At 40.3% G+C, this 23565-nt stretch overlaps 1 protein-coding gene across 3 annotated transcripts in view; it reads left to right on the top strand.

Annotated features, from left to right (window-relative positions):
* Nucleotides 1-8294, top strand: part of tspan18b (tetraspanin 18b) — a 36797-nt gene extending 28503 nt beyond the window's left edge. For all 3 annotated transcript variants that reach the window (XM_085462168.1, XM_085462169.1, XM_085462170.1), the window contains exons 3-9: nt 3456-3551; nt 4626-4820; nt 5108-5182; nt 5768-5866; nt 6107-6283; nt 6942-7025; nt 7345-8294. In XM_085462168.1, the coding sequence (XP_085318294.1) occupies nt 3456-3551; nt 4626-4820; nt 5108-5182; nt 5768-5866; nt 6107-6283; nt 6942-7025; nt 7345-7392 (774 nt within the window). In that variant the 3' untranslated portion in view covers nt 7393-8294. The remainder of the gene's footprint in view (nt 1-3455; nt 3552-4625; nt 4821-5107; nt 5183-5767; nt 5867-6106; nt 6284-6941; nt 7026-7344) is intronic.
* Nucleotides 8295-23565: the final 15271 nt, after the last annotated feature.

The following is a 23565-nucleotide window of genomic DNA, read 5'->3' as shown; positions in this document are numbered from 1 at the left end:
GTAGTTGTAGCAGTGTAGTACTCCTCACTGTTTTTGTGTGTGCATGTGTGGCATGTTTATTTATAATAGATTTTAGCCAGTACAGCGTGTTTTCTTGACACATCGCTAGCATTGCTCAGCGGCACACCTGAGGAGGACCAGCCTTTAACCTAGTAGCAATTTTTCAAAAGTGATATAAGCCTGCAGCTCCTGGGGTGTGAACCATGTTTTTCCTTGTCTACATCATATACACTGCAGAATATTCAGAGAAAGCCTTAGTGGTCTGATCTCTGCGACTGGCCAGTGATCGATGAGGACCTGCGATCCCACAGGAGTCATGGGAAAGACCGGTTTGTTTACTCTGCACTTTCTCCGGGGTCTCAGTGGCACTTTGATTTATACCATGCTGCTTTTCAACCATAGGCTTGTTATTTGGAGCCTGTCTGGGCCCTTACACTATAACCCATTTCATTCTTAAATATTCAATGCATTTTTATGCACAGAAGAAAATTGGCTCCAGATCTGACAGTCAGCTTGACCCTGAAATGGGAGCAAAGAGCAAAAGGGTGAAGCTGGAAAAGAAATCGGACATTTTGTTTAGAGAATAAGAAGTGAGCTGTGCCCTGAGAGGTTTTCCAGCCGGCCCCTTCCTCCTCCTCCTCCTCCTCCCCTCCTATTCATTCAACCTCTTCATCCCCTGCCTCAATAAATACAGTTTGCACCCTTCATAAGGGCCCAGAATTGACAGGCTCGAGCTGGAGGGATAGGAATGGACCTTTTCTGATGCTTTTCTATGAGACTGTAATGTATGCAAATCTCAGTTAAGACCTCCTGTGCCCTCATTAGACCTTTCTGGGGCTTAGGAAAGGGAGGGGTTAATTAAAACCCATCTCAGACAATGAATCTGTTGGTTGCTCTCAGAGTACCACTAGAAGGGTAATCAATACCTAAGCATATTATTATGATTTACAGAAAGTGTTTAACCATAGGTCTAAATCAATTTCCTGGGTCCAAAGAGGAAAAGGGGAACAAACAGAAGCATAAGCCCTCTGGCTGGTGAGGAGAGGAAAAGGTCTTTTTTTGTAGGGTAGCTTCTTCTCACAGCAGACAAAGAATGCCGTCATATCTTTAGTACTGTTTAATTTTATTGTCACGGCAACTTATGAGAGTTAACAATGCAATGGGGGGAAGAAAAAATAAGCTTTTCATGAGGCTCGCAGAATGAAAAACAAACCAGTGTTAGTGCGCTGTAATAATAGAAAAACAGATTAGAAAAAGATATCAGTTCTGCCTTAATTATTCACACGCTTCCTTTTCTTCTGTGGGAAATAATTGCTCCAGCAGCTCAAAACTGCTTGTGCCTAGGCAGGGCTTTGTGCTGGGCTATGGTTTATCATACCTGAAAGCCAACATTTGTGAGTCTGCTGTGTGCAGCACAGGGATGAAAGGGTCAAGGCGGAATGAGATTTGAGCGACAGCCGAGGGTCTTCAAAGATGGACGGGAATCAAGCCCGGTGTTGATCACAACAGAGGTTTCACTCCTGCCTGAGAAGCAGAGAGAGATCACCCAGAGGAGTCCTTTGACATCACATCAAGCAAAGGAAAGCTTGCCTACACGTTATGAAATTACAGCTGATGGATGTTCTGCAAGTACGGATAAAAGAAGTGCGAAGAAGGCATTTAAAGATTTTCTTTTTTTTCAATTTGCAGGTGCAGTGTGTAGCTGTGTAAACCTATTTACAATTCCTCTGAGAAATCGTTTTTTAATCCGCTTGTTAGCCAGCCTCAATCCTGGCTATCACTATGGGAGAGCAAATTAATAATCAGAAAGTACAAAGCAAAGAGTGCCAATTCATTTCTGCCAAATAATTAATTTTCTTCCTTCACTGAGACTGCAATTACAGCTGCCCCACAGATTGTTTTCATTTCAGTTTGTGCAGAATATGTAGATATGAGTCCTTACACAGTCCCCAGTAGGGCTGTTCCATATAACGACCGGATGACGATATAAAAACGTCTATCGTTTCATTTTATGCTATGGTTTGTTTCGTGGTGTCGCAAAATAAACAGTTTACGGCAATATCTTTTCATCGTTTTGATGGTCACTGTAGTGGTTATATTAATTTCTTAAAGTTCTTTCTCTTATATTTAATATAACCACACTAGGGATGGACAAGCGCCTGTTTTTATGCGTTGTCGTTAGCAACAACGATGGTAAAACCATCGCATGTCCGCTTGTTTATTTTCCGCATAAACCTTTCACACTAAAGCTCAAGATCCTGTTGAGACTTTTCAAAATAAACTTACCCACGTGAAAGACTATGTGGAGTGCTTACTGTTGAGAAGCAAAAAAGAGCCGTCAGGTGCTAAAAAATAAACATTAGACTCAAACGTTAGAACAGGCTTTTCCCCGCAGCACCCTGTGTAATAAATACTCACAAAGAAAACGGCGGCTGTTACAACTTATGTCTAAAATGTATCGTTTCATGCATCGGTTAAAACACTTGACTCCAGGTACACAACGCCCAGCTGGAAACACTTCACTCAAGTCGAGCTGCCCGAGATTCACAGAATTTACAGAAAATGTTAAAGTTTTGTGATTTATATTGTTATCGGATGATAAATGTCTTATATCGAGATATGAGATTTTGGTCATATCGCACAGCCCTAGTCCCTAGCTCACAAAGGCTGAGGGAGAAATCTTTTCATCTGCAGCTTGAAAGGTTAAACATTTGCTTCAGCGAGGGCACGCTGCATTTTTAGGTGTACTGGGACATGGATTTTTAGACACCCCACCCCACATACACACTGTCGCCCCAGTGTTGTCTGCTAATGCAGGAGAGGTGTTCTTCATTAACCAGGAGTGCTTCTAGGATGGGTCTTCATCAAGCAAAGTGTGTTTGTGTCAGATGGAGGGGTGGCTGATGGGAGCACAAGGCCTCTCATTACATTAAGAAGAAGAAGAAGTTCCATAGCAAAGGCCATCTCTTGTCGGCTAATGAACATGGAACCCCTGTCAGGACTCATTTCCTTAAAATGCTTCAGAGATGGACGTCCCCTCCAGTCGCACTAACATAGGGTTGCCATTTTTCCGGAGACAGGAGGAGCTGACAGACGGCTAAGTTTGAGAGCACGCTAAAATGAGATGTGTCAGATAGGTTGACATTGTGCTGCCTAATCTCGTAGTTGCTTGGGGATTTCCAGGACTATAGCTGGGGACAATGCACCTAAAGGGATAATATGAGGATTTTCATCTGAAATTGGACCAAATCAGCTGACAGGCGTGCGTGTGTGTGCTGTGTGTTTGACTGACAGAACTCATTAAGAATGTGAGCAGGTTCTGGCAGAGCATCCTTTTCTTGGCAGTTTCAGCGTAATGCTTATCCAGGGTGCAGGAAAGTGGGGAATACTGTGAGCATTTGGCAGGAGTCATTAAGTGGCACGTTTTATGTTGTGTTTAATGTCTTTTCTTTTAGGGGCAGGGAGAGGCTTCAGCACGGGGGACAACCATGGAGGGGGACTGTCTCAGCTGCATCAAGTACCTCATGTTTGTCTTCAATTTCCTCATCTTTGTGAGTATTTTTTTTTTTTCATCTCTTTCTCAAAGACACTTAATCTGGCCGTCTCTGAAGTTTGTGTCAATCTAATGATTTAAGAAGGGCTTCTGCGTGCTCCCTGCCTGACTGACTAATGGAGCCACATTTGCATTTCATTAGATGAGGCAATCTTGATTCTATCAAATTCTCTTTTGATTAAATTTTAGTGTGCTGACACACATCTGAGGCACATTGTGCCATGTGGAGTTTGTGACTGGCACCTGAGTTTATCGGTCTTGATCAGACAATCAAGGGTAATCCTGTTAGTCTGAAGCCGTAAAGCGGGGGAGGGTCAGAGTAAGAAGGTTTGTCTCTTTTCCTGCTTTATTAAGCACAACCAAACCATTTAGTCTCTGTTTAGATGAGGTTGCTCAAGGCTGGGGTAATAATGCAACCAGCAGAGCAAAGAATGAACTTGACTGTCGGCATCACTGTAACAACTACTTTTCACAGCTTTCTTTTTTTTATTATTCTTTTTTTAAGTGTGTCTATCTAAGGCCGTTTCACACTCGTGTAACTCAGCAGCATTTCTTTTAAAGCCCAGTGCCTTGAAAATGGCTGCTTCTTCTCCTCGTACCACAGAGTGGCTATCATTTGCACAAACCCCAGGTGACAGGAAGAAGGGGATTGGGGTAAAAATGTTGGAAGCTCAGATCTATTCCCCCTGACTCAATATCTTCTTTTCTTAATCACATGAGTCACCCCACAGTGGCTGCAGAGAGGATTTTATTAAAGGGAGGATGGGAAAGGATGGAAGCTCATTGCATTTCTTTAGCAGGTGGGGAGGCTGGGAGGAGTAGTTCAAGGGGGTAGATTTATCCACCCTTACCCCCACTGAGGTACTGTGGCTCTGTAGATACCCAGCCTTTTATTTTAGCTTTACCTCCAACCTCTGTGGTATTTGCATAGCTAACAGTGGAGAAAAAAAGTCACCGTATGACCTCTGGTTGAATCTTTTGAGTTGCTGGGGATACAAAGCTACTATATCTTCTGAATTGTCGATTTCTATTTTGTCTAAGTAATGTACTCTTTGCCTTTTGTCGTTATCAGCTGGGGGGCTCTTTCCTCCTTGGAGTGGGAGTGTGGGTACTGGTGGACCCCACAGGGTTCAGGGAAATCGTAGCAACCAACCCCCTGCTATTCACCGGTGTCTACATCATCCTTGGTATGGGAGGCATGCTCTTTCTCCTCGGCTTCCTGGGCTGCTGTGGAGCCATCCGTGAAAACAAGTGTCTGCTCCTCTTTGTGAGTTGGCTGACAAAGTCGAAACATAGCTGTGTTACCACTCGCTCGTGTGTGTGTGTGTGTGTTGATTATTCTCTCTGTCAGTCTTGAAACAGAAAGCCAAAAGAGCAAAATGCTTTTGTATGCTGTCTTTGTGCTGAGTGAAGTGAGCACCACCAAAATGCGATTTTTCACTTTCCTTTCTTTTTCTTTTTTAAACACATGAACATGCACTTTTTTGTCTTCACTCTCATCTACCTTGTCATACTCTTTCTGACCCTTTCCTTTTTCCTTTTGTCTTACTGCAGTTCTTCATGCTCATCCTCCTGATCTTCTTAGCAGAGCTGGCTGCTGCCATCCTAGCCTTCATATTCCGGGAGCATGTAAGTTTCTTAAAAAGTTCACCCCACCTTTGATCACAAGTCTGCAGTTGGGCTGAGTGTCAAAACGCAAGGGCTCAGATTCTTACATTTTGTACTTCCGGACCTGACAGCTGCTAATTTAAATCATGATTCTGAAAATTTCTTTTGACGGTGTTCAGGTATTGCACAAGTGTTTGTATTTATAGCATTGCATTCCTATAACAATGTTGTGCTTGTGATGCACAGTTAAAAATTGGGATCAAATTCTATTCAGCAACCAAAGATGCACTCTAATTCTCCATGTCAAAACCTGTTTGGTACATTACTCATTAGGCGTGTGACCACAAAGATTTGGCCTAATCTAGCCTCGAGTCTGTAGCCCCAAACACATATGAGGAGCAGATTGCTGGTGAGCTCACTTCTTTGTAACTCCACACCACTAGATTTTGCCGTAGCACCACCAGATTTCCCTGAGAAGACTTTAATGTGTTAAGTTAGCGCAGTCCCCTAATATAAATGACACTCAGCCCAACCCAGAATTCAGTGAAATCATTCGAAGTAACCGATGTTATCTGTGTGACGCTAACACGTGCGCCTTCGCTTTAGCTGACCAGAGAGTACTTCACCAAAGAGCTGAAGAAACATTATCAGGGCTACAATAACAGCGACGTCTTCACCTCCACATGGAACGCCATCATGACTACAGTAAGACCACCGCACACATGGCAGAGAGCTGACGTAATGCAGCTTTTACCGACTCACCCTTTCCACCAAACAGTCTGTGGAAACGTTAAGGTTAACAGCCAGGGCTATATTTTATAGATAAATCCGAGACATTTAGGTCAATATTCATGCTGGATTGCAGCACGCACACAGTGGACCACAGGCCAGTGCGCAAATGGGCGCTTAACAATAAGGGCTTCTTCTTCTTCTCCTTCCTCTCAGTTTGACTGCTGTGGGGTGAACAGCCCAGAGGATTTTAAGGAAAGCATGTTCAGGATGATGAACCAAAATCATGTGGTGCCAGAAGCCTGCTGCCAGCGTGCCGCTCAGACTGCCGAGTCAGCCTATACCAGCCAGGAGCAGTGCTTATCGGGCAATATGATGTTCCGTAATAATAAGGTAACTTTTCACATCCACCATGTCAAGACCTCTCTCTCTCTCGCTCTCTCTCTCTCTCTCTCTCTCTCACTTTCACTTCCTTCTTCTAAACCTCCTCAAGGCTTAATTAGAGCTGAAGACGGTTGAGGGGTGACATCCAGGGACTAGCTGACTCCTCCATGGCTGATTAGTGCTTTTCTGTGTTTTGGGTGTCACAGAAGACCATTTTACTGTGTGGTAGAGCACAGAGACAACAGCGCTATGTATGTGTGTGGATGTGTGCGTGTGTTTTGTGTGAGATATATACACACGCACACACACACACGTGCATGCCCACATCCCTGCTCACATGGCTTCCATGTGCACAAAGGAAGCCTTGAGTGTAATTACAGTGAAAGCTGATAGGAAGAGCTTTTTTACTGCAGTCTCCACCTGTTGTTTTTCAGCCCATTAGAACAATGAGAGATATCCACCGTGTGTGCCTCGCTCTGTTCATTCACACAAAGAGCTCTCATTAAAAGCCAGTGAGGCTGGAGGCCCTCCTTCCCACTCATTCAGTCAGGCCTTTGTTCAGACTCTCACTCAGTTGAAGCTGTGATGTTACTTTAATTGTCTCTGTAATTCTGCAAGTTTATAGCCTATTGATTCTCTGCTGAGTGTCACGTCTTTGTGTCCACAGGGTTGTTACTCTGCAGTAGTTGACTACTTCGAATTGTACATCTATGTGGCTGGAGCCCTGGCCATAGTGGTGCTAACCATAGAGGTATGAGCAAGTTTTAAAATATGCAACCTTTTTTTTTTTTTTTTTTTTTTTTTTGCCTCCAGTGTATTCTGAATATTCATTTTAGAAAATTTGCAAGGCTGCTTTAACCCAAGGCTATTTGCCTGAATATGCCAGTGTTATGCTTTTTGAATAGCAACATCGCCACCTTGTGCTAAAATTCAGTATCACAGAACATAGTGGTTTTTAAAATGAGGTGAATATTGGACAGTACAGTGTATTTATTTCTATTAACAATTTGGGAGGGAGGGATTTTCTGTATGTGTGCTCATTATTTCTTTTTCTTTCCCTCTTTCCTCAGCTTTTTGCCATGGTTTTTGCAATGTGTCTCTTCAGGGGAATCCAGTAGAGCTGCTCCATCCACGAACTTCTTTTTTTTTTTTCTCTAAAAAACAAAAAGGGAATTCAGGAGAAAAGAAGAAAAAAAAAAGGACATTTGTAAATTTTGTGGATCTCTTTTTCTATTGGCTAATTGGTAGAAAAACAAACTCTTGTACTTCACAGCTGGACTTTTGAGGTACTGGGTGATTAAAAAAATATACAAACACACACACAGACATAGAGAGACACACATTGCATTGAGACTAGACTAGAGAGAAAACTGATGTTTAAAAAAGAAAAAAGAAAAAAAAGATTTGTGTGGAAAGGGTAATTTGTGGACCAGGTCTTGAGCAGATTGGGTGTAAAGTGGACCGGGGATGAGGACCAGGTGAAGCCTGAGCAGAAGGCACTGCACTGACTTTTGGATGAAGAATATTTATATTAAGTAAAGTTGGCTTGACTGTAAAAATGAAAAATGTGTTTCTTGTAAACTCTGGCTGTTATCCTTTCCCCTTTCATACTGTATAATGTAATAACCTCCCTTCCTCCACATGCCTTTTTTACAGCCACACTTCTTCAATGCTGTATTATATAAGCTCTGTTTATTTGTGTGTGTGTGTGTGTGTGTGTGTGTGTGTGTGTGTGTGTGTGTGTGTGTGTGTGTGTGTGTGTGTGTGTGTGTGTGTGTGTGTGTGTGTATATACTGAATGCTCTTTATGAATGTGTATGAGCCTATTTGTATGCATGTGAGCTTGTGGCTCTCCGTGATCTCTCCCAAGCTTCAAAGCCAACTACTCTAATTCTTTTTTTCCTGTTTGTATGGTGATGTTTTATTGCATTAGTGGTTATATGTGGTTCTTGGTGGTGAAATGTGTATGCCTTTGTATTAGATTCTTGAAAAGTAAGTTACATAAATGGCATTTTACCTGACCCTTCCCGTGTGTTTTCTCAAGCTAGTTGCACAATTTCACACCATTTTCGTTTTCTTTTTTTAAATGAAAGCTCGACCCCGTTTATAAAGACACTGGTAAGTAATGATATTGCATCACAGGATAATTAAAAACAAGTGTTTGTTAAAAGATTATTGCTTATCAAGTCTAGATCACTAACTAGCTTAACTTTTAAGAGCTTATGTCACATTTATGATCATTTATAGGATACATGTGACTGTTACACATTTCCCACATGAAATTATTCTTCTGTGCTACTGAAGTCTGGAAACAAAGAAGGGGTTTTATTTGCTGAATAGCCAAACCATAAGAAAATGCCATTAGCCTTTAGTGTCCATATATATTTATATGACTCCGGGTGTAGCTTTTGTAACGAAATCAATCTCAACCATATTGCTGGAGTGCATTGATTTTATTTGCAAAAAAAAGTAAAGGTATTGATTAGAAATGCCTGTGGACATTGATCTATTGCAGCAGCCTCAGAAAATGGCAGAAGAATACATCAAAGGAAAAAAAGGGGAGGCATGCAATGCAACAAAAAAGCATGGTAGGGATGAAAATGAAACCCTTCATTTGTGGAATTTGCATTAGTATTCAGAGCAAAGAAACCGATGGAAATTGAAAAGACACAAAACTGTTTAACATGGGTAAAAATGAAGGTTAGTTCCTACATACATGAATTTTCACTTGTTTTGCCATCCTATTTTTTATTTTTTATTTATTTAGTTATTTAAATGTGGTCTTTTTTTCATCTTCTTTTTTTTACTGCATACCTTTTTGCATACTCCCTCCAAACAGCGTGCATGACAAAGCCTACTAAAAACCCAAGTATGGCTTTGTTTGACATTTAGTAACAAATCCACATTTTCAGCAAAATGTAGCCATTTGGAGGGGAAAACACAAGATCATAGCAACTGGTAAGTGATATCCAAAGAGAAGCAAAAATGCTTATTCTGTAACATAAATATTATTTTTAGAGTAGTGCTTGCAACCTCATTCCTGCTGTGTGTTGCTTGTTAGCTTGCTATAGTGTTTGAGGGTTGTGCTACTAACAGTTAATCTTTCTATTTGCATATGCAAGCAAACCGATTGTGCAAAGTACATAGGCTGTATTTTGTGGCTTGTAAATGCTGGTTCCCACAGACTTTGTGCAGAAGACAGATGGCGCTGAGAGAATCCTGAATTTATGGAAGAATTCTGTAACAGCAATTTAATGTTGAAGTCAACTTGAAAGGGTTCACATTGTAGAACATTTCTGAGAGGTGGACATAACTTAATCGTTTGAAAAGCGAGGTGATGCCTGTAAAGTCTTCAGTCTCTCTTACAGCCAGCAGAGGGCGACGCCTCTGGTTACAACAAGAAATCTCTGGGAAAACAACCCTTTGGCTCCTTTGATTGATGATCTCAGTAAACGCGTTCCTGATGAGTTATGGGTTAGCTTCATGTTTTATTGACTACAGCAGAATGTTTAGTTTATGAATTAGCCCCCACCCCTCCCCTAGAGTTAAAAAGGTCAAAAAGCAGGTTTTGTTTTCAGGGAGCCTTTATCTCCTAACAAGCTGCTACAGCACGAATGTACAGTGTCTCTCAGATTCACCCCTTGCTCTTTACCTCCACTGTCAAAAAAGGTAAAGAGTTCTTTGCATGTTTAAATCTGTCTGTCTTCTTAAATGCCCACACTGAATCTGTCTTTTGTCTAACAAGTAGTCGAATTTCAAGCTTCAGCTCAACAGTTGCACCAACCTTTTGTGGTTCTTGGCTCTGTTGATGTCACTTAGAATTCTTCTCCATCTAAAATAAAAAAAAATTAACCAGGCTTCAGCTCCTCAGCTGTCATGATGACAGCAGAAAACCTTTTACTGAAACCAAACAAAGAACAAAATAAGGAGGTACAAAGAAATGGCACCCTCTGTCAATTCTCAGGTTTTACATATCAGGAGATAATAGAGTACACAGCGTGTGATAGCAATAGAGCTAACTATCTTAGGAAGAAGGCCAGGAAGGAACCGCTTTTTTTAAACCCCTTTAACCCCCCACTCATACGCTATAATAACTTGAACTGATAACACTCTGATGATCATAGGAGAGATGCCAGTCTAAAATTTGTTGCACTTAACAAAATGACTATTCTATTCCGTTTGTAGATAATGAAAAAGTCCTTAGCAGGTCTTAAAATTAGGTAAATACAACTTGAGATGAAACAAATGACACATCACATCATGTCATATAGTTATTTAAACATAACTCTGGTGTTTTGAAGCCATTCTGCTGTAGATTTTCTGATGTGGTTGGGATAGTTATCCCGTTCTTTGGTTCACAGAGGAGTTCAGAGACCGCAAAACAAGCACAAATCAAGCACCCTGCACCATCGTGCTTGACAGTTGGCACAAAGTGTTTGTGCCGATTTGCTTTTGATTTTTATCAAACACAGCACTGTGCATCTTGGTCAAACATCTCCACTTTGGTCTCGTATGTCAACTAAGATATGATTTATTTCCTTTTTGGGATTTTATTACCACCACACCTGAATGCTGCAGATCAGCAAATGGTTCAAATTTCAGCTTTTACAGAGATGTTCACACTTCCTGGTGATGATGCATACAATTAGCAGAACCCAGCTGCTACTCACCCTCTTAATTCCTATAGACGCAGCAGGATTGTAGTTATTACATGCTGCTTTTGAATGCCGGTGTAGGTTTTGCTAAATAAATAGTATAATATGTCATATGTTGTTGTTTAACTGAGACTGATTTTCTTAATAAAAGGTTAGATTTGCCAAACATGAAGAAAATCAGTATTTGCTTCACTTTAAACGATTGGATTAACCTCAACATAACACAGCTGCCTACAGTCATCTACTGCAGGCATCCTACAGTATATATGTGACAATATAGCATACTTTATAACTGGATTTAGCAACTAAAGCAAAATGAACTGATGCAGGTTATATCATCCATACTTTAATACTTTAAATCATCCTCACTAATCTGTGCTTGGGATTCCCCAGGGCAAGACGGGAATGCCACACACAGACTGTATATCCAGTGTGATTACGATTATCTGCGTGATGTGAGGTTTTTTTGCTTTTTTGCTTTTTTTAAGAAAAAATGGATGACCAACATTAGGTTTGTCATTCGTCTTTGTCATTTGGCTAGTTTTACAGCAAAAATGAATATATAGCAGCTCATAATATTATAGTCATGTTAATGGTACAGTGGGTTACTGCAGCACTCACTTACTTTAGTTCTAAATGAGGCATCGTATCATTTTACATGCCAATCAGAGCATGTTGAAAAGTACTCTAATTTTTAACCTGGTTTGTTATTCAGTCTTATTATACAATCTATCATTTCTAATTGTATGTATAATTTGTGTTCATCCTTTCTTTATAAACCATTTACACTGTTCACAGTCTCTCAAAAACTCAACCCGACCCAACATATGATCACAATTTTCCTAATGACCCTATTAAGAGTGCACTTTTACACATGCATGAATAATTGTTAAGCTCAAGGTGTACCAAACAATGACCAGCTGACTTCTTTTAGTTTCGCTGCCTCATTACCATATACTGGAGCTCATTACTGCCACCTCAAATAAAAGAAGAATGTACAGCTTCGTTTCTTGTTCCAGAAATGCCAAAGGCATTAAAAAATGGTCCCAAACAGTAACCATCGGTGTTAAGTGAATTGTTGCCAAACTGAATCAGTCCAAGTTCAATTATTAGAGCTCACCGGGATGTTATTTTGGAGGTTTTGGAAACCGCAGCATTATTATTCACTCTGCAGTATTTAAGGAATTTAATGTATGTGTTGCTTTCAAGCCAGACTTTCTTGTCATTTTGAAAGTACTCTTGATCAATAGTTCTCTGAGCTTTCTGAAAGTTTCTTAGGGCATTGGCTGCTTTTTCACTCATTTTCAGTCCATTTCTTGTAACTGAACATTATCAGAGAAATGACTGATAAATTATTCAAGCAAAAGGGAACCAAACCCAAGGAATAGATACTTTTTAAAAAATTAACAAAGAACCCATTTGTATTTGCACTTTGGGGCACTTTTTTTTTTTACTTACCACTTGTTACAAAAATGCCAAATGTATTTAGCTGAAAGGGTGATTACCTCACACGCGTCAGCAGGTTGTGCTGAGAGAAGAAGAGCTTTTAATTAATAATTGTTCCAACTCCATTTGTGTCTTATGTCCATTTATTTTTGCACGTGTTCCAATAAATTCACTTTTACGCATCACTGTAGATGTTAAATTAGTTGTGAATAACGCCAATTTATTTAAAATTGTGGTTATTTTAAGGCAGCAGGGACTTAATTCACCACATGAGGGCAGTAGCATTCCTACTCCTGCTCCATGCACTTCTCTTGAGGCTACATTTTCTTCTTTAAGCATGAACAAGAAGGGTCTTTTGTGTAGCGAGTGTTTTAACGTCGATCCCAGAGTGTAAATCTGTCATCTTTAATGTCTATAGATTAGGTTGTTTTGTATTTTAAAATGGCATAAGGGATCGCCACAAAACGCAGCATCGCCAGTGGATGTGTTAAAGTGTAACATTTCATCAGATCTGTAAACAGTGAAAAACCTCTCAAGAGGCCTGATTGTTTTAATCCTGCAAACATGACATGACTGTGAAGCAAATTTAAACAATGTGGTGCTTTAAGCACGTTTTGCATTTGACCTTCTGTTAATGACTTAAGCACCAGTAGCAGTTTGTGTATGCTTGTGCCCCCTCCACTCCCTTTGCTGTCATTTGAAATGTTCGGATCTGCTCAGGATCTCAGCAGTGAAGCCTTACAGGTGTTCAGCAGCGCTTCCCCATCATGGGTGTTTACTCTCTGCAGCACGCTCGGGTCACATCGTTATATGTTAATGAGGCTCCAAAAAGCACTGCACAAAGTCGCGGGAGACAGTGTACTGTGACATTTATTGTGATATCCTTCTGCTGTTCTGCCTCTGGGATATCATAGCTCGACACACATTTGGACCCATGAAATCAAACTAAAACCAGCTGAAATTCAAAATCTGGCATCTTTGATCTCCATTTGAGAGTTCTTTCATACAAGGGAAGAACACCAAAAGAAACATTTTTGCTTTGAGTTAGTGAAATGAATTGACAGTTTGTGGTTTTAAGAAAAAACTGCTTTTAGTGTGTGATTATTTTCCATATTAATTGGTGCTGCCAGAACTTTTGGATTTTCTAATAGAAGAACAAAACCCTGTAAGGCATTATTTGAGAATACGCCTTTGTTCTCCAGTTATGAGTTACTGGGGTTGGATTTGAAGTCCATTCATTACTGATTAAGAACCTAAAAGGTCTTAAAATATTGTTAGAGTTATTTATTATTATTTGTTTATTTATTCGGTTTGTTATAGTAAAGGGTCATCTTAAAGGATTGATGTCGTAGCAGTTACCTCTTTGCTCGAGTGTATGTTTGCACCGCCGCATATCTTCTTTCCTCATAAAAATTCCTACCGGGAAGGAGAGCGAAGGAGTGAAGGATGGGGGTGAGGTGAGGCCGAGGGGTTCCATGTTCAGTTTGTTTTAGCCCTCTGTTTGGAGAGGAAACTTTCATTGCTTGGTGATTTATGGGTGGTTAGCTTCCCAGTGGAATCAGAGAGTCGTTTTCCTGCATGTAATAACCCACTCTTTAACATAAAACTTGGGTTTCTCTTTTGTGTTTTGCTGATCCAGTGTGAAAGGTGTTACATCCGGTGCAGAGCTGAAGTGCTCAACAAGAAGCCCTTGAGGACAGTTTAGCAGAAACTATACCACGGGAGATGATTCACATCTATCCACAAAAACCCTCATAGAAATGTAAGGATCTAGGAAATGCATATGACAGCATAATAGCTTCGGTAATGCTCTAGGTCCCTGTGCAGTGTTGTGGTATAGCACATCAGAACTGTCCCACAGAAACAGCAGTTTTGGACTTGACCAGGCCGCACTTGTGACGCACAATGCGGTGCCTACGGCCCAACATGAAACAGGAAGTAAGCGAGAAAGGCCGGGAAATTAGTCTACGGGGATGAGTTGCTTCTCAGGCCAAGCATCACCACTGGCTTGAGAGATCTGTGACTCACTTGTGGAGCATGTGTTTTCAGTCCGTGGGACAGATGACTACAAATAGATGGCCCCAGCAAACCCATGTGAGAGGACCGCAAAGTGTTCTATGGTTACAAATGAGAAAAATAAAGTTTAGTGGCCGGCCATGAATCTGGTGATAGTGAGTGCTGGAGCCTCCTTGGGATTAGTATCATTGTCGGGGTTTTTTTGTTTGTTTTATTTTTGTTTCACTGTTTGTCTTGTGTTTCTGCGTTCCAAAGTTTCCACACAACGTGAGGCTAATGCAGCGCTTGGCAGCTTTTGCGTCGGCCTCTTGGCTTTCGCTGCTGAGCCATCATCTCTGCCTGTCAATCACATCCAGAGTGACACAGCGCACATGAGTCCTCGAGAGGTCAATTGTTGTGTATGTCTGACCTTTGAGCCCTGCAGCAGGAGGGATCCATGTGCAAATGCACTGAACAAAACTGAGCTTGAGCGCGTAATAAATCAGAAGAACGCTTTACTATCCCCATATACACAGGATTCATAATTGGAAGCATATTGCTGAGCGGAGAGACGAAAGGCTGCTCCAGAGCGAAGACGTAGAGGGGTTAAAAACACAGGCTGATAGCAAACTTGAAGGGTGTTGGGGTGGAACTTGCAGTCAGGCTTTCAGTATGTTGACTCAGGCAGAGTAAAAAACTACAGCAATCACCACAGTGAGTCATTCATGGCTACAGCATGCCAGCTCACAGTCGAAGCATGTTTTATCCGTCGTATTATTCATGTTCTACAACACGTGTCTAGTAAATGCAAAAAGCTGCTGTTATAAACCCAACCAGGCTGTTCTTCCAGTGTAATGCTTCTGCAAATATGCACTTTTATTCTTGTGTCTTAACAGTCCCTATAACAGTACATGAGTGCTGGTTTAACCCACTAACCCAGTTTTTTTACATTGATGCTGTTCATCTCTTTTTTAGCCTGCCCAAACCTACGCCCACGTGCCAGTACCACTTTAAATCCTTTGCCTCTATATTTATGTTAGCATGTCAAAAAGCCACACTAGACATTTCCACACTGTAATAAACTAGATTTTATTAGTGAGAGCCAGTGAAGGATGGGAACTGCAGCCAGGCCATCTCCATGGTTACAGACCACAGAGATGGCTGTCAAGCAGCTTCTGACCGTGGCGTGTTTCGTGGCCACCATCAGCTGATGGCTGAAGACAACCCAGCGCATGTGTACTGTGCTTTCCTTTCCAAGTATGCTTGCTCTCACCTGGGCCTTCGTTTAGGCTTTCAATCGGGAGTTTTGTTTTTTCGAGTTGGCAAAGTAGCCCTGCGACAGACTGGCAACTTGTCCAGGGTCTACCCCGCCTCTCACCTGTGACGGCAGCCATGACCCTGAATTGGATAAGCGGAAGTTGGCAAATTTGTTGCTGCTATTGCACAAATAAACCTTGGAAGAACGTGTGAATGGAAATTTAACTTTATTATTATTTAATAGTAAATAAAGTTATTATTTACTGTCTTTCATGATGATTACTTCCTATATTCACCAAAGTTTTCATGACAACATTCAAATTTTGGTTTGAGAAAGATTGTTGTGTTGCATACCTATAAAAGACTGTGTGTTGTTGCTGGACATGTGGAGATGAGAAAATGCAGCAAAGAGAGACTCTGCCAAGGTTAAGTTCACAGGAGAGCCTTTTCTGTATCTTCTGAGGGTCTTTTTGTCAAATTATATTGTTTCTTTGTAGCCTGGCAGTGACTGTTAGCAGGACTAATTGTGGCCCATTAGTTGGGAATCTCCATTTTTGACAATAATCCCACTTGAGTACTAAGTGCTGAGTTTGTCCCGTGTCCCTCCCCTAACCTTTGCCTCCCTTACACCATATTTGCCAGAGGTCTCTTCCTGTTAAAAGGAAGTTTTTCCTTACCACTCTTGCCAAGAGCTTGCTCATAGGGAGTTGTCTGATTGTTGGAGTTTTCTCTCTATTATTGTAGGATAAAGCACCTTGAGGCACCGTTGTTTTGATTTGTACATATACATATATATATATATATATATGTATATATATATATGTATATGTATATGTATATATGTATATGTATATATATATATGTATATGTATATATATATATATATATATATGTACAGAGATGGGCAGTAACGCGTTAATCTGATTACTTTTTTCAAGTAACGAGTAAAGTAAGGGATTACTATTGCAAAAACGGTAATTAGATTACCGTTACTTTCCCGTAGGAACGCTGCGTTACTGCGTTACTAAAACCGTGATTTTTTGCGAGAATGTCTCACGACAGTGACGTAAGCGAGTGCGCCGTTAGTGACAACAGCTGTGTGCAGATCAACAATGGATCACATATCAATTGTGGGAGAGAGTATGAGCGTGCAGCGTTTAAAGCGTGGAAGTACTGACCTTACTTTGAGTTTGATTCCATAAAAAGTGACAAAAACATTAGCGTCCATCGTGCATGGGAAGAAAATTTCTTTTTACAGCGAAAAAAACCCCTAAACTTCGAGCAAGCACCGAGTGCGCTACAACTTAATGGGAAATTCACAGAGAAACTCGCGGATTCTTCAACTGACCGCGGCACACCTGCACCAGGGTAAACCTCCGCCTACCGCAGTCCTGCTTTACAGGTGAAAATAGAGCGACAGGACCGCTGAGTCTTTGACTTTATTTATTTCCTGCTGTGTTTTACTTGCATCTATTTGAAAGAGTGAGTGTAAACACAAAAAATATTTTATTTTATGTGCTGGAATGTGCAGAGAATAGGTTTAAATGTTAAACTAATTTATTCAAGTCAGAGAATGTTGCATATAATTAAATTTTTGCTTGATGCATAAAGTTAAAAGATTAAAACTGATAAAACAAGTTAAAAAAAGAGACTTTTCCATTTGATTACATTTTGTATGATGGATTATGTAGAAAAAGTAGAATTGGACTGAAAGATCTATCGCTTTATGTATGTATGTATATATATATATATATATATATATATATATATATATATATATATAGATATATATATAGATAGATAATTTAATTGAAATTAATTAAGTCAACAAGGAGAATAATACTTGGTTTAGATCCTTTGAAAAAGTTCAACACTTTTTCTTTCTTGCAGACAGTAACAGTAAGTAGAAAACACATGTGCCGTCAGGTATAACTGCTGTAAATGCAAATTTACAACACTGCAGATGTTCTGTATGAGCATGAAAAGACATGAAACTGATCTCAATGATAGTTCAGTTAAAGGTAATAGCAAAGGCTGGCTCATAGCCAAAGACCCCATTAGAAGGAGCCCAGGGAAGGCAGGTATATATGCTTCACCCGCTCGCCTCTCTAATCTCAGCTGTGAGCCATATCCTCCTGCAACATTTATCTCCTACTGCAAACACAATAACCTGTGACATGTCATGCTCTTGTGCAGACACAACACATTTTGGGCCCCAGTGATTTCTGTTTTTGTGAGGCAAAATTTTCATTGGATACTACAGCAAGTCACAAAATGTATTCTAGGCAGTATCATCACATTTCTCGATCACGCTCTTTGTCAGTTTTCCTTCTTTAGTTGTAGAGCCTACTTAAAAACAGATGTCAGTTCTCTTAGATCATTCATTATTTATCCTCTTGAGGATTAGTTTCTTATGTGTGTCAAAAATTATAAATATGAGTTATTCGCTGGGATGTTTTGCTGGACATTTATCTTCTGCTGCCTACTCCCCCGCACTGATGTACAGCCACAACAGGGGACTGCTGCTGCTTATACTTCCCATAGGGCAGAATCAACAAATCAGCTTCTTTAGATTAACAATGACAACTCCTTATTTGAGCGCGGTATCCTTTGGTTTCAGAGCAGTGAACATGACTGGTGTGAATTCGCATGTCTAAGCCTGTTAGGAGTGAGGCCTTTTACTGGAGAGCTTGCACGTCTTTTTGCTTCGGCTACAGTCCTTTACAGTTTGCGGGTCTCTTCATTGGCCCAAAAATGTGTGCAGAAATTTGATTTACAGTGCAAGCAGCAGCTTTCTTTTCAAACCAAGGGATCATTTAACACTGCAAGTGCCAGCTCTAAAATATGACCTATAAGAAATCTTTGCTGAAAGCTGATATAAGCACTCATTTACAGCCTTAGCCTGGCTAACGATGGCCCTTAATGAGCAGCTCAGGCATCTACTTGTTTATTAGGGCAGACTGACTGACAGGTCAACTGATGGAAAAATAAAGTACTGAATGAGGAATTGGATCTGTCCCCTCTTTGCCACATCAGCGGGGCCCTAATGTAGTGGGGTGAACTTTGAAGTGCCCTAATGGTCTTCATGGTCCTTTAACCATGCAGGCTTCTATTAGGGGTGTCAGTGGAGCCTGGCTGGAGCAGCGTGACCTATTAGGTTTAACGAGTGCTGCTAAGGGCACAGTAGGCTGCTCTTCTTCCTCTCTGTAAGTGTTTATTTATCTCGTCTAGCTGTGTTTTGGACTGAAGCAAAGTGCAAAGGCAGCGGCAATGTCTCTTACGCTCACAGTCCATTTTATTCTGTGGGTCTTTCTCTTTTTAATAGGGCTGTGTGATTAATGGTCAGTTAACAAGGATGAATTATGTTGTATTTTCCATATTCTTGCAGTGGAAAAACACTGAAATTGTTCTGATCTACAGACTTACTTTGTTTAAAAAGTATTAAAACATCAGAATCACACAACTACCAAGTTAATTGGAGAAAGTTTGTGATTGGCTTTAAGATTTACTTTAGAGCTGGGTGTCAAAGACAAGATAAGAAGGTAAAAAGGTACTGAAAAGCATGGTAACACTAGAGTTTGCTGTCCTTTTGTGTAGTGCTATTGTAAGAACACTATGAGGCTTCCTAATGCTGTTTGTAGTTTGATCAGGTTGTCTTCTAATCTTAGGGTCCATCCCAGGCATTTCCAACTTGACCAAGTGACTTTGGAAAACACCAGATGGGAGGCCAGAGGCTTGGATGGCAGCTCTGCCACCAATAGTGTGTGAGTGAATGGGTGAATGAGAAGCACATTGTAAAGCACTTTGTAGAACTGCTAAGGTTAAGAGGTGCCTCATAAGTGCAGACCATTTAGAATTTTAAAGAGCACTTTCTAGTCTAAGTAAACTTTACTTATTACGTTGTTCTGAAAAATCTGTATGCTTTGTCTGAAATGTGCAAGCCTGCAATGAAGCGGTTTTTCTCGTATTCACGATTGCCAGTTCCTCTGCTAGACATGGAAGCTTTATTGGGTGACAGCAGGCGTCTCATGAGTTCTGCCATTGTAACGTGATCGAAGTGCTCCAGTAAACTGTTGCGGCGCAGTGGAAAAGTTAGCATTTGTTTCTGGGAGCAAACAGAAATGGATGTGCCTCAGTGCAATGTTTTTTTCTTCTTTTTTTCCAGGCCAAAGACCAAAGCAGTGGCATGATGTGAATTGCCACAGGTTTTCTATAATTGTTTTTATTCTTTTTTTCCTGGCCATGCTTTCTCTTCCTCTTACATGAGAGTTGTTCTAAGTGGTTGCTCCTTCTCTGAAGGATTTTCAGAACAAAGGGTAATAACGGGGGGATTGATTACACACAGAGATTTTGCAGTGTAGGAAAGATATTTTGGAGCATTTATAAGAAAAGATTTCCTGAACACTGTCTTGTCTCATACTTGTAAAGCAAAAACAAAGAACATCTGTGTGAAAAGAGGTTCTATATTTTCTTACATCTCAGTTTATTCTAGCTCTGGCTACAGCTAGATTGACCACCTGTAGGTATTTAAAGCACATTCAAACTATTAGGCTTAACTTTCAGTCTAATGGCTTAGGCAGAGCATCCCATCTGGACGCTGTTGATGCGAGAAAAAGGATGGAATCGGATATCAACCCCAAGAACACAGAAAGACAGAAAGACACACATCCACACTCGCACACACACATCACTAAAAATGTTAATTATTTCATTTTTAGAGGCACCTATTGTATTTTTCTATTTATGTTAATAAATGCGTGTAATTTTATGTTCAGTTCAGTTACATTTTTTTCTTGTATCACCATAAGAGCTATTTATGTTGCAAGATAAAGAAACGACCCTACAATTTTAGTGAGAGATCCACAACAATTACATGATCCCATGTGAACAACAATTTACTAATAGCGGGGAGGAAGAACTCCCTTTTAACAGGAAGAGACCTCCGGCAGAACCCTGCTCAGGGAGGAGCAGCTATGTGTCGTGACTGGTTTGGGAATGAGGAGAAAGAGAAGAGATACAGAAGACAGAATGTTTATGCATTCAAATGGAAATATGTTGATGTTTTTGAGATTTGAGGTAACTATTATGAGGTCTGATCGTTCAGAACTTTTTATGTAAGGAGACACATTTTAAACGGATTCTGAATTTAACAAGAAACCAACAAAGATGATTTCTCTCTGTATGGAAGAAATATGATCTACTCTTAACTAGCTGACCATAGATAAACAGTTAAACAATAGGTTCTACTGTCAGTGCTTTTTTTGCATATACCGTATGAAAAGTTCGTAGGTCACTGTTGTGATCATGCAGTACACTGCTGAGTGTTTTTAGAGTCTGAAAATTTTACTTTTCTCTTTATTGTGCTACTGCTGAAAACATAAAACATTGCACAACATTATTTCTTATTGTTTATTCAAGAAATGTTTTCAGCTGCTCCCAAATTCACAAGGGACAAAAACACCAAGTAGCTCCAAAAGTTATAACTATAGAGCCACTACTTTTGGTTTTTCAATGTGTCGGTTTAATAATTGTTTACAAGTCGCTGTCCATCTATCCGTTAAATACAATCCTACAGCCAGCATTCACTCACCCAAAGAAACAGCCCAAATAAACCAAACTCCTTCTCTTTCAGAAAATGATTGTGGTGGACATGAGTTAAATTTCTTAACCTTTCAAAGAAAGAAAAACAAAACTATTTGCACTCATTCTACCACTGGAGATCAATTTATTTCAAAATCATTTAGAAACCATCATTAACAAACACAGCGAGTTACTTCTGTACAAAAATACAGCACATGAGCAGCGCTAAATATGGACGGGCTTCGTTTTTTTTCTCTTTTTTTAGTTTTTCTTAGTTTCTCCTGGGACAAAACCAAAACCACGTAGTCTCTGGCTTTATTAAAGGAAGCGTCCCAGTGGAATAGGCAAAAATAATGATTAAAAAAAAACTCGGACAATCTAAGTGCAATAACTTATTGCACTGGCACAATCATACATGGAAATATTTGATTAATATACAAAAAAACGCTTAAAGCCATAAACAAAATGTGAACAAGTTTTCAGCCTTTCTTCCATGGCTACTTTTCAAAATAACAAAGAACATAATTTTACATTTCTCGGCAATATTAAGGTAATACTTCATTGGCTTATCTCTTGTGGTCCATTATTTGACAAATAAGCAAAACAAATGTACAAGCAAATGAACAATATTATTTATATTGTTCATATTCACACAATATGACATTACAACCATGGATTTCAATTGCTTTATTTCAGTAGTATCAACACGGACGGAGCTGCAGAGGAGTGGAGCACTGAGGGAGTACCGGCAACGCAAGGTCAACTTGACAAAGTAAGGATTGAGCCACACATTTCTAATCTTAGAGGTCCTTGTCTTTTACTTTGCTGAGGTTTGAGTACCCTCTGCAGGGAATATATAAAGAGAATACAGACGTCATCATCTGGTCCTCCTTAAATGGTCTTTCCTTGCACACACAAAGGTAAACGTTAACATTTTTGATGTTCTGAACGGAAAACATGGTTATACATGCTAGTGCATGTGAGTCCCTCTCTTTGGGACGTCTTCATAAAGAGACCAGAATGACACTAAAAATGAAAAGACAATGTAGAGGCTGAGCAATCAGCATTTTTCCCAAGAAGCAAATAAGTATTTTATCCATCTTTTTCTGTGCAGTCACATCATTTCAGATTATCTGAATCCTGTTGTTTTGCTCTCTTTTGCTTGTGCTTGTTTCCATCGCACTGTACACACAGTGAGACAGAGAGCAGAGGAGTAGTAAATGGACAGTTCTTATGTAGCACGTTTGCTTGTATCAGTCCTAGGCTTGTATTAAGCCTAGCTCAAGACTAAAAGAAAACGTTGATAAGGATCCCCGCTGAAAAACGTTTTAGTCCAGGACTAGAATTATTCCAAGTCCAGGAAACTAAACCTTGAAGATTAAGACCAGTAAGCAACCACTAAGAGGACAGAGCCATGCAAGGTGTGGGCCTGTCACTGAGATTAAACTGGGTTTGCTGTCTTGCCCAGAGAGGAGAATCAAACTGCTAACCCTCCACTTCATTGTCAAATTATTCTACCACCTCAGCCGCAGCAGAACGGAAAAGGAGAACGGCAACACAAACTTTCATCACCACGGTGGGCTCATGATCAGCTGACTTAAAGCACATGGCTACCATGCAATAAGTTTCACAATGCAGACGTCAGCCAATTATCATGACTGGATTTTGGTGTTTTTGGCTGTCATGTAAAATACCTTCCTAACTGTAACTGAAATATGAAATGAGGGAGGTGAGCAGTGGCCAGCGGGCCCTTTTGTTTTGGTTTGAGATGCTGACGCAACATTTAGTGGTTGAATAGACAAGTATCACCATTAAAAGAGGGTTTTTTATATTGCTGAAATCTCAGATGTGACTGCAGCAGTGGGTCACAGTAACTCAACCACTATAATCATATACACTTGATCAATGAAGTCATTTGTCAAGCAAAAGCACCAAACAAACTGTTGAATTGATGTTTAACTTTATCTTATGTTACCATAAACTGAATATCTTTGGGTTTTGGGCAGCGAGACATTTTAAGACGTCACACTGGGTTTCTTGCCATCATCCACGCAGGAGGAAAGAAAACCGATATGTAGCCCAGCATGCGTCATAGAGAGATCAGCCAAAAAGCTAATGAAGCCTGTCTCTAGCCTCGGCCTGGAGCCCAGCTCTGGTGACAAGCTTATTCCGGCGGGGTAACACACACACAGATACCCCTACAATCACTGGACATGCTCACCACATTCCTGTAGTCCAGCTCTAATGTCATCACATTGACCAAACATTACTGAATGCTCTTCGGGACGATTAGGCCCACTGATTTGGCCTGCAGTCTCTGGCATGTATAAGATTCTGTTACCAAGCTATGAATCGAACC

This window comes from Copadichromis virginalis, linkage group LG7 (assembly GCF_057382275.1).
Source record: "Copadichromis virginalis isolate Kocher_CV1m ecotype Utaka linkage group LG7, C_Virginalis_male_GT1.1, whole genome shotgun sequence".
In the NCBI taxonomy this organism is placed as follows: Eukaryota; Metazoa; Chordata; class Actinopteri; order Cichliformes; family Cichlidae; genus Copadichromis; species Copadichromis virginalis.
Note: the sequence above shows the minus strand (reverse complement) of the source record. Positions and strands in the feature narration are given on the sequence as shown.